The following is an 11275-nucleotide window of genomic DNA, read 5'->3' as shown; positions in this document are numbered from 1 at the left end:
AATAAAATACGCTACCGTGGATAAAAATCCCCCCACCCCCTTTAATAGGTTGGTCACACTAACTAACCTAGCAAGACGATCATCCCCTGCTGTAACTCACTGGGAGTGTCCGGAACCCGTGTCGATTATTTCCGACGATGCAGGCTACGGCTGATGTGAGCTTGCTCTGCCGAGGTGTAAGTTGCAGTAGCGGATTAGGAGCCAGCCATTTCGGGCCTTGATCAGGAAGTACGCAGTGAGTGTTAGAGATCGGAATCTTCACCGCCCCGAGCGAGTCTAGTCCGTCCGTGTATTCCGGGACTGGCTAAGTGTCGGCTAGGCCTCAGGGAACTGGGGTAGGAGTACTATCTCCGAGGGTACACCCGTTCCTAGTTATGGCAACCCGCTCCACTCCATACGATGCGCTGGTAAATCAAAAAGTATGAGTAATTTACAGGAAACAAACAAGAGTGGAAACAAGCTTCATGCCCAACAAGCAGCGATTGAAGCAAGTGCTAAAATGAAGAGAACGCAAGCGCTGGAGCGCCTGGAAAAGCTGACCATTGAGCTGCAAGAGTTTTGTCCAAGCTAAGGTCAATATCCACAAGGAGATAAAGACCAAGACAACCAGTGTAGTCAATGCTCTTGGAAGATTCTAGAAACTGGACGAGGAATGGCAGTCATCACAACGACGCATTCAAACTGAAGTTGAGACGGAAGAAGCAATGGACACTGGAGCCAACGGTGACGGCGAATATGCTGCTGAGGACAAGGGTGAAACTGACACAAGGCCTGGAAAGAGAAAGGACCGAAATTCGCCAGAGCTAACTGACAAAGTCACAAAGAAGAAGGACTTGAAAAAAAGCCCTCCCCAACGACTAGCAGGGTAGGGCGATGAACCTAAGAAGGTGACTGATTGGGAAAAAATAGCCCAGGCCAGAGCCTAAGCGGAAAAAACCACGTAAATGGATCAGACCCGATGCACTGATCATCCACCCGGCCGAGAAAACAAAGTATGCCGAGATTCTGCGTCACATAAAGCAGGACGTCCCAGCTGAGCAGGTTCGTTCAACGGTAGATAAGATCAACAAGACCAGAAGTGGCGACTTGTTGATTATGATTTCGAGGAAGAGCACTGACAAAGGCCAAGCCCTCCAAAAGACGATCGGAGATATCCTTGAGGAGGAGGCCAAAGTGATCTGCAAAGGACCACAGGAGACCATCGAGATCCGAGATGTTGATGACACGACGAAAGAGCATATTCAGACCGCTCTAAAGAGGGAAGCTGGAGAAAGTTGTGAATCCCACTAGATGCAATCAAAATCCGTAAAGACTTTAGGAGTACGCAGACAGCCACAGTGTTACTACCAGCAGCTGCAGTACAAAAGTTACTGGATGGAAACTGCAAAATAAGGATCGGCTGGGTCAATTGCCGAATAAGAGCAACGGAGAGACCCATACAATGCTTCAAATGCTGGCATAGTCAACGCTCTCAGTATTTGACTCACCCGTACAGGACCATTCTCTGTATTTGACTCGTCCTTGTCCATAAGAGCTGGGTAAAATCGTCAAATACAGAGGAAGAATGTGGTCAAATACAGAGAGCGGTCAAATACAGAGAGCGTTGACTGCACTTTGAGCACTTCGGATCTCAGTGCAAAAGCGAAGTCGACCGGTCTAAGCACTGCATAAGGTGCGGAAAAAGCACGGCGTAGAGAAGGCGGCTCACCATTTAGGCAAGAACAGATGCCCCGTCTTCCAAGAAGCGCTCCATAAGATAACGAAACAAACTGTGCGTGAATTAGAGGCAGACGTAGCACTTATAAGTGAGCCTTATAGACACCTGAGTAACCAACCCTGGGAATCCGACAGCACTAACAAAGCCGTCATCTGGTCCTGCGGTAAATGTCCTTTTCAGAGAACAGTCAACAATAAAGAAGCCGGCTTCGTAGCAGCATGGGTAGATGGCCTCCGCTTCTACAGTTGCTATGCACCACCTAGTCTCACTAATGAACAGTTTAAAGACTTCCTTGATCGGCTAACTGAGGACGCAAGAAAACACTTGCCATGGCAATAGCTGGTGACTTCAATTCCTGGGCAGCAGACTGGGGCAGCAAGTTCACTAATACACGTGGAAAAGCACTTCTCGAGGCAATGGCCACACTGGACGTGATCCTTCTTAACACCGGTGACACGCCAACGTATACTAAGGGAGAGGCAAACTCAATTGTCGACCTTACATTTGTCAGCAGTTGCTTAGCTCGAACAGGTTTTTCTTGGAAAGTATTGAACATCTACACAGCCAGTGACCATAGTGCGATACTATGGGAAATATCAATTGGCCAGAATCTAACAAGAGTCAACAGGAACGCCAGCGCGGTTGGGTGGACAGTTAAATCTCTCGCCCTCACTGCTTTAGTAGTAGCCCTAGAGTGCGATCCAATCATCGTAGAAACTGCTGAAGAGAAGACCAAGGACCTAATGAGAAGAGTCACCCTGGCTTGTGACGCCAGTATGTCTCGGAAACGTGGCATGAATTTAAGACCTTCGGTACACTGGTGGAACGATCATATTAGCATTCTACGTTCAGAGTGTCTTAAAAAAAGAAGAAAGTCTCAGTGTGGCTACAGACGACCTAACTCCGCAGAGCTGTTGGCAGAGTATGAAAAGGCCCATCGAGAACTTAACAGAGCCATTAAAGAAAGCAAAAGACGCTGCTGGAAGGAACTGGTCGCAGAAGTAGAGAAAGATCCATGGGGCAGACCGTATAAGGTGGTTATGACCCACCTGAAGTGCCAGCCAATGCCATCACCTACGTGTCAACAGCTCCTAGAGAAGACCTAATGTTACTCCGCTGTTTCCCCAACAGCCGGTATTCACCTACAAGTTGGAGCAGCTCAACCCTGAAGACATCCCAACTATCACATTGGACGAAGTGATAGAGGCAGGCAATCGAGTAGGGAATAATAAGGCGCCGGGATTGGACGGAATCCCTAATATTGCCCTGAAATCAATCCTTAGGGCAGCACCGGCATTATTCCTGGACGTTTACGATACATGCCTGAAGGAAGGGACTTTTCCCCAGAAGTAGAAACAGCAACGGCTAGTTCTACTTCCGAAGGGGAAAAAGCCGCCGAAAGAACCGTCATCTTATCGACCACTTTGCATGTTAGACACGGCCGGCAAGATATTCGAGCGCATAACTCATCAGAAAATAGAGGCTGTAGTCGATCCACTCCTGGCAGAGAACCAGTTTGGTTTCCGAAAAGGACGGTCGACTCTAGATGCGATTAAATTGGTTGTTGATACAGCCAAGGATTCAATCGCCGGAACGAGATGGAAGGGTGGAAAGAAGAAATACTGCTTGGTGGCTGCTTTGGACATCAAGAATGCCTTCAACTCCGCTAACTGCGACTGCGTTGTGCAGGCTCTAGAAGAAAAAAAAGTATCAGGATACCTTCGCAGAATGGTAGCGAGCTACTTCACGAATAGGGTTCTAACTTTTCCGTAAAAGTTGTGATTATTTTCATAGAAAAAATTCGCTATAGCAATCGTTACCATAGCAACGGTTACCATAGCAACAGTTACCATAGCAACGGTTACTATGGCAATAGTTACCATAGCAACAGTTACTATGGCGACGATTACCATAGCAACGGTTACTATGGCGACGGTTACCATAGTAACGATTACTGTGGCAACGAAAAGCGACAACAATGAAAACGTCACATCAACTTTTTATTAAAGGATTATATTTGACGCTCTACAGATATTACACGAAACATCAAACTATAAACTGCGTTCGATTGTGTAACTTGGTTTTACCACGATATGCCAGAGTCGAGTGGTCATTTGATGAAAATTATAATTTTTCACAAAACTTCGGCGTTTCTGGAAGTGCCTAGGTTTTTCATGGAATGACGAATTTTACGAAATGACTACGAGAGATATACATCTTCCAAATCAAACTGCTGCCTACTGTTTAATAATTCACGACCGAATAGAAAACTTACTTAAAATGGGTGTACAGTTTGATCCTAACCCTGCCATACATAACATGTAAGTGTGATACTTTGCATCCAGACAAGCAAGGAAAGGTCCATGGGAACAAGCATCAAGAGATAGAGAACGATTTCGTCGACAAATTCAAGAATTAAATAAAATTATTGAACCTGTATTAATTAGTAAACTTAATGTAATAAAAAATAATTAATAAAAAACACTTTTTTTTATAATTTAATGATTGTTTATTCATAAAAACCTTATTAGAATAATTATTTTAAGATCCATTAGCACATAAAAAAAATTTATTGTTACTTTTATAGCAGTTCTTCTTTAATAGATAAGGGCCATCAAGAACATCATTATACATAGTCTTATAATGCTTGGTACATCTTGTGTAATCGATCAATTTTGAGTCCATCTTCATGTGATGAGGGAGCTTTGGCCCTATAGCATTTATTTCATGTTTTGTGAATTGAAGTATGAATGATTCATCCAAACAGGCAACATCTTGTGGATCCATCATGACTAAAGACTGGAGCTGATAAAAAAGCTGTAATGATTTTTCCAGCGATGGACTTAGGCCCCAACAGCTGAGAAACCAGCATTTCATTCTCTGAACTGTTTCGTAGGCACCAGCATAATTGCTTTTCCGTAAGTGATTTTTCTTCAGGAGACACGGTTGGATAGGATCAAAGTCTTCAAGATGGTTGATAAATCTCATTTTTGATAGATCAATTATTTCGGATGAAAAATTAATTACTTTTTCGAGCCAATGTTTTTTTTTCTCACTCCGAACGTAAACGTATGTATTGTGCTTGAGAGTCTCTCGCAGCACTTCTTCGAGTTCGTTGTAGAAAAATGATCCTTCATCCCATCTAACACCATGGCTTCTCAATTAAAAGTCTTCGGTCTCCAAGACCATAAATCCATTGGTGTACTCTGCTGGTGGTTCGAAAGTTGCTAGTGCAGCAGAACTTTAAAAACCACTTCATTACTAAGCGAGATAACAGCAAGCTCTATTGTTTTGTCGGAAAACACTCAATTTGAGTGGTTCCCGTAATTCTTGTTTTATTTTATTAAGTTTAATTTAGGTTAGGTAGGTTGATTTTTTGTAAATGATTACACTCGATATTTGGGGATAAATTATGATAATTTTTATTGCCCCAAGAGGAGAAAACCCCCAGCAAGTGCTGAAGGAAAAAACTCCTCGAAGTTGTACAGAATAAATGTGAATGAGTTGTGTGTGTGTGTATGAAAAATGTGTGCAGAACACAATAGGGGTGAGCTCAACTGCCGTAATAAATTGCTGGTGTGGGAACCAGCTATGATAATTACTAGTGTAAGAACTAGTTGATGCATAAATACTAATAGTTCGGGGACTAGTTAGTATGTTTGCTAGTGTAGGAACTAGCTATGAATAATTACTAGTACAGGGACTAGTTAATATGAATAAATACTAATAGTTCGGGGACTAGTTAGTATGTTTGCTAGTGTAGGAACTAGCTATGAATAATTACTAGTACAGGGACTAATTGATATGAATAAATACTAATAGTTCAAAGACTAGTTAGTATATTTGCTAGTGTGGGAACTAGCTGAGCAATGATTTGCTATAAAATTTAAGTTAAATGTTTTAAATGCGTATAATCAAGTAAGCTATGGACAATGGCCGCGATGCCGTTTAATTATTAACTACGACGCAATTGACTGCCTCGATGGCGTCACCCACAATTATTCCGTTGATTTTAATTATACACTAATATTTATATGTTAAATTTACTATAAAGACAATGAAATAAATTAATATGATGTTAAATTCAGTTATTTGAAATTATTTGTGGCAATAGATGCAAATAGATTTATTTAGATTAATTTTGTCACGAATGCAACGACAGAAGGTCGTTCTAGGACAAGTGTTCCAGCACAACTGTTGTGTGCAATCCACGCTGCTGCGTACCTCGTGCCGGCCGGCTTCTCTCCCGCTTCTTACTCTGCGCATGTGCAGCAGCCATAATGTTGAACGTGCAGCTACGATAGTCTCCGAAATAACCCGAAGTTACTACTCTCACATATATTGACTAATACAATTAAATTCTAAGTATGTATGTGGAGATCGCTGTCAATATTTGAGGCATTAGTCGAAACATCTATTACAATAAAAGATCCATCGAGCGTGTAGAAGCCTTCAAAATCAATGAAAATCACCATCTTCTCGACTTTACTCAATTGCTCAAGTTCAAGAACAAAAACATAATAACGATCTCATGGTCACGAGCTGACTTTATATCATTGATTCCCCCACCACAATACACGATAAAAGTGGGGTTAAATTGCGCAGTAGGGATCGCATCAGAAAATGACCACATAAGTAAGTCCAAACTAGTTTTATAAAATGGTAGGGGGGAGGGGTTAAATGGAGCTGATGAAATAGTGGGTTGAAATGACTGAAAAAATAGCAGTAAAAGGGTTGTAGATAAGGTCAAAATGGTGGCTACCAGGTGGCAGACCAAAAGGGATAATGTAGTCGCGGAAAATGGCGGCTACCAGGTGGCGGACCAAAAGGGGTGACGTAGTTGCGGGAAATGGCGGCTACCAGGTGGTAGATCAAAAAAAGTGGCGGGAAATTACGGAAATAAAATTCAAAAAGGGGAAGGCGAAAATGGTGGGAATAAAAATTAAAAACAGTTGGTAAAAAAGGGTTGAATATATGGTCAAAACGGCGGTCGATAATTTAGCATAGACACGGACCATTCAGTCGGTGATGCAGATTCCTACACTATCGATATCCAAAAGCCCTCGCTATACTACTAAAAATCATTACTTGTCTGCTAGTTATTATCAATTAAAAAAATAGTTAAATTTACTCACCTCTTCCCAAATCAATTGTTTGCTAAGCCCAGGTCTGAGATTCATGATTTTAAGCTCAGTCGCTCTAAGAACACCATCCTGAGTGAATTCCACGTTTGGTTTTGCTTGATCACCCTCAACAGAAACATTTCGTAGATATCTATAAAAGTAATAAATCACTGTTTTTTTGATAAATCATTTCATTATAATACTTTTCCGCTTCACTTTTCATAAAATAATATTTATAAAAATCTATATATGGGGTATTCCATGTCAACTAATACTCCCAATTGACTTTGCATCTCCGATTTGGCTAAAACTTGGGCATCTATTTGTACCTTTCGAAAAAGGTTTCTGTGATTTTTTTCGAATTTTTTTATCTAGCTACTTCGGAGATATAAATTTTTCAAAATTTTGAGTTTTTTTTTAAATAGCCGTAACTTTATGACAAACTAGCTGATACCCGCCCGCTTCGCTGGGCATGCAATAAAATTTTCTTGTGTTTCCTAGACGAAAAATATAAACAAAATAATTAATTTCAACAATCTTAACGAAATTATATCGCTTTTTATCTATAAAATAATTGTTTTTACAGCTCTGAATTTATCAAGAAATTACATAAATAAATATGTTATTATTCTTTTGTTTAAGCGTCAACTTCAATAACGTTATTAAGATTGTTGATTCAGATTATTCTTTATTATCTCAGTGCCATTTTTTATAAAAATATGAATATTAGTAATCAACAATATGAAATTAATCACATATTAATTGAGAATACAAACAGCAATGTTATTATATTAATTTGACTGAAAATTAACATTGATAAGTTGATGAATAAATTTATTTCTGCTTGTAAATATAAAAATAAATATTTTTAATCTTTGTTATTGAGAAATTCGTCACAAATTAAGTGGTATTAAAAAATATATTTGTTAATATTAATTTTATTAAGAATTAACCTAAATTGACTGTTTTTTATAATTTAACGATATTGTTGTGAAATTTTAGAGAAGATAAATCAGATACAATTTACCATTTCAGTTTTAATCATTAAAATCAATATAATCATTTAACAATATCAACTTAATAAATTAATGTTTTATTTAGTTGTGTTATGATATAATCGAGTTCATCCTTTATGATCATTACAATACATATTAGCTATTTCAGTTATTAATGATTTATCTAGTCTTTCTTAAAAAAAGTACGATTATGAATTCCTACTATCCCATCAAACAATCGATAAAATTTGAAATCAAAATGTATTTGCCTAACGTAAGAATATTAGTATTTAGTAACTTTCTACCTTTATTCTAATCATTCCTCTGAATTTAGTTGACAACCGAATTTGTTATTACAATTTATTTATTTTGACAGTTATTATGGTAACATTAACCATGGTGACTGTGACCATAGTAACGGTTACCATGGCAACGCTAACCATGGTAACGGTTACCATGGCAACGGTAACCATGGTAATGGTAACCTTGGCAACGGTAACCATGGTAATGGTAACCTTGGTAATGGTAACCTTGGTAATGGTAACCTTGGTAATGGTAACCTTGGTAATGGTAACCATGGTAATTGTAACCATGGTAATGGTTACCATGGTAATGGTTACCATGGTAATGGTTACCATGGTAATGGTTACCATGGTAATGGTTACCATAGCAACGGTAACCATAGCAACGGTAACCATAGCAACAGTAACCATAGAAACGGTAACCATAGCAACGGTAACCATAGGAACGGTAACTATAGCAACGGTAACCATAGCAACGGACCATTTCTTTTATGAGCGGGAGTCAATAAGTGAAAATCCATTTCCGATAGGATTTCCGTAATATCGGTTCTTATCTATTATCTACGGTGAAAAAGGAGTACCTATGCAAAATTTTGAATGAATCGGTCCAATAGTTTCGGCGATCTGGTGATGAGTCAGTGGTATTTCACTTATATGTATATAGATTATGCAATTTGGGTTTTTTTTTTAAATTCGTGTTTTAATGAATTTTCTGAAAATTTCATACAAAAAATTACACCGGCCCACGAAAACAAAGGTTGTCAGTACTTCTGACGGGACCCATGTATTTTTATGTATTTTGACCCGTATTTGAGGTCAGTTTGACCGGTACACCGTCAGATTTTCGAGGAAACATTCAAAAACTGAAAAAAATGACAAAAATCGGACGTTTAATACTTATCTGAAGTTTATTTAGACCATAAGCGATTAAAAGTTTAAGTAAATTCCAAAAAACTCTGAAAAATAATGAATTCCTTTTTTTTGTATTTTTTAATTGTTTTTATTTTATAGAATACTTTATTTGTTGAATAAATAAACAAAAACATTCGAAATCACTGAAGTTTTTATTATTTAATCATTCAGCTACTATGTGGCACTGCCTTCGCCTGTCATCTGATGTTTGTTTTGGTTCTTAATCTTATTCCAGTCTGCTGCTAATAATTCAGTGATTATAGGTTACAATATCTACTTAAGTTTTATGATAGCAAAGATAATGAGCAGCAGCCAGAACTAGTCTTCAGTTAGCATTAGATAAACGAATTTCAAACGCCTGAGAGTTGTATGAAATGGCCGTGCAACCAAATAACTTGCCAAAATTGAAATACGATATTCAAGTACTGCTGATTATGAAAGAGCAGCAGAAAGTTTAAATGTATGATATTCTCGAGCTAAAACGATCACAGGTACACAAAAGTATTATTGCGTTGTACCAAAAACAGGTGGATCTCTCACAATGGAATTGATTTCATGTTCAATCACAATATACTCTTGTAAAATATTTAAACGCAAAAAAAAAAAAATTTTTAGGTTATTGATACAATTTACCCCGAAAATTTTAACTTTGACTTTAACTATTAATTATGTTCATGTATGCACTTTTTTCACATAACGATTAATTATTTTCATGTATGAGCTTTTATCACATTTCGTCTGAAAATACGTCGATGATACATTAATGTAGTACTACCGGTTTTAGAATTGACGTTCAGAATTTAATGAAATTTGGCATATTGATACTTTATAATATCAAAATTAAGCAGTAAAATTTTTGGAAGCCTGGTGTCCTGAAAAAAAAATATTAATATATACATATTTTTGCTTTTACCATTGATCTTTATGGAGAATCACAGACTTTATTTTATTTCACAAAACTGGACGTTCACATTTTTATAAAAATCAAAACAACGAGAGAAAATAATATCTAAAACATATTTAATAACAATCAGTATGGTTTCCAAGAATATGAGAATATTTGTTGATAAAAAACATTCAAAATTTATCTCTGTCTCTCTTTCTCCAACGTGATTTAGTATAGGGAAATCTACTACGTTAATCAAATAAGGTTAGGTTTTGGAGTTTGACTCTTGTGGTAACAGTAGTGCTACCTTAACCGTAAAAAAACACAAAAAATAAAGAATTCATTATTTTTAAAATTCAAAAAAAATTATATACCATCATTATCCCCTTACCGGACTAGGCTTAAAATTTGTGTTTTTAAAAAAGACCCAAATTGGACAATTTGTCATAAAGTTACGGCTACTTAAAAAAAAACTCGAAATTTTGAAAAATTCATATCTCCGAAGTGGTGGGATAAAAAAATTCGAAAAAAAATCACAGAATCCTTTTTCGAAAGGTACAAAAAGATGCCCAAGTTTCAGCCAAATCGGAGATGCAAAGTCAATTGGTAGTATGAGTTGGCATGGAATGCCCCATATATATAAGAGATTTCCACATATATAGTCACTCATCACGATATCTTTGGAACCATAAGACCTAGAGACTTTTGGAAATTCGGTAGGAATATTCTTTTTACCGAGTAGAGGTCAGCTAAGAACGGATTTAACAAAATTCCAATCAAAAGGAGGGTTGTGGGGGCGTTAACAATTAAAAATTCCCGTTTTTAAACTATAGCTCCTATCGACTCCAAATTTGGTAGGAATTTTCGATTAGTAATGTAAAAATAATTTATGAACCAATTTTACGATATCCCACCCCACAGGGAGTTGCGGAGGTAGGTGTTAACAATTAAAATCTTTAATTTCCAAGCTATAGCTCCTATAGACTTCAAATTTAGTAGGAGTCTTCTATGTGTGATCTAGAAATGATTTAAGAACGGATTTTACAACGAATCACCTCCAATAAGGATCGCAGGGATGGGTGTTAACAATAAGAAATGTTAATTTCCAAAATATAGCTTCTAAAAACTCTAAATTTGGTAGGAATCTTTTATTTCTCCTGTAGAGATCATTTCAAAATGGATTTTAATAAAGTTTACTTCCGATAGGAATTGCGGGGGTGGGTGTTAAAATGTAAAATTTTAATTTCCAAACTATAACTTCTACAGACTCTAAATTTAGTGGGAATCTTCGTGTATGATGCAAAGTTCAGCTAAGAATGAATTTTATCAAATTCTAACCC

At 37.6% G+C, this 11275-nt stretch overlaps 1 protein-coding gene across 1 annotated transcript in view; it reads right to left on the bottom strand.

Moving 5' to 3' along the window:
- Positions 1-5540: 5540 nt before the first annotated feature.
- LOC123273767 (glutamate receptor ionotropic, NMDA 2B-like) overlaps positions 5541-11275 on the bottom strand; it is a 96804-nt gene continuing 91069 nt past the window's right edge. Inside the window, exons 5-6 of the mRNA XM_044741245.1 lie at positions 6853-6991; positions 5541-5594 (exon numbers count right to left, since the gene is read on the bottom strand). Of these exons, the coding sequence (XP_044597180.1) occupies positions 5541-5594; positions 6853-6991 (193 nt within the window). The remainder of the gene's footprint in view (positions 5595-6852; positions 6992-11275) is intronic.

The sequence above is a fragment of the Cotesia glomerata genome, unplaced genomic scaffold (genome assembly GCF_020080835.1).
Source record: "Cotesia glomerata isolate CgM1 unplaced genomic scaffold, MPM_Cglom_v2.3 scaffold_13, whole genome shotgun sequence".
Taxonomy (NCBI): Eukaryota; Metazoa; Arthropoda; class Insecta; order Hymenoptera; family Braconidae; genus Cotesia; species Cotesia glomerata.
The sequence above is the reverse complement of the archived record's forward strand: the minus strand, read 5'-3'. Positions and strand labels throughout refer to the sequence as shown.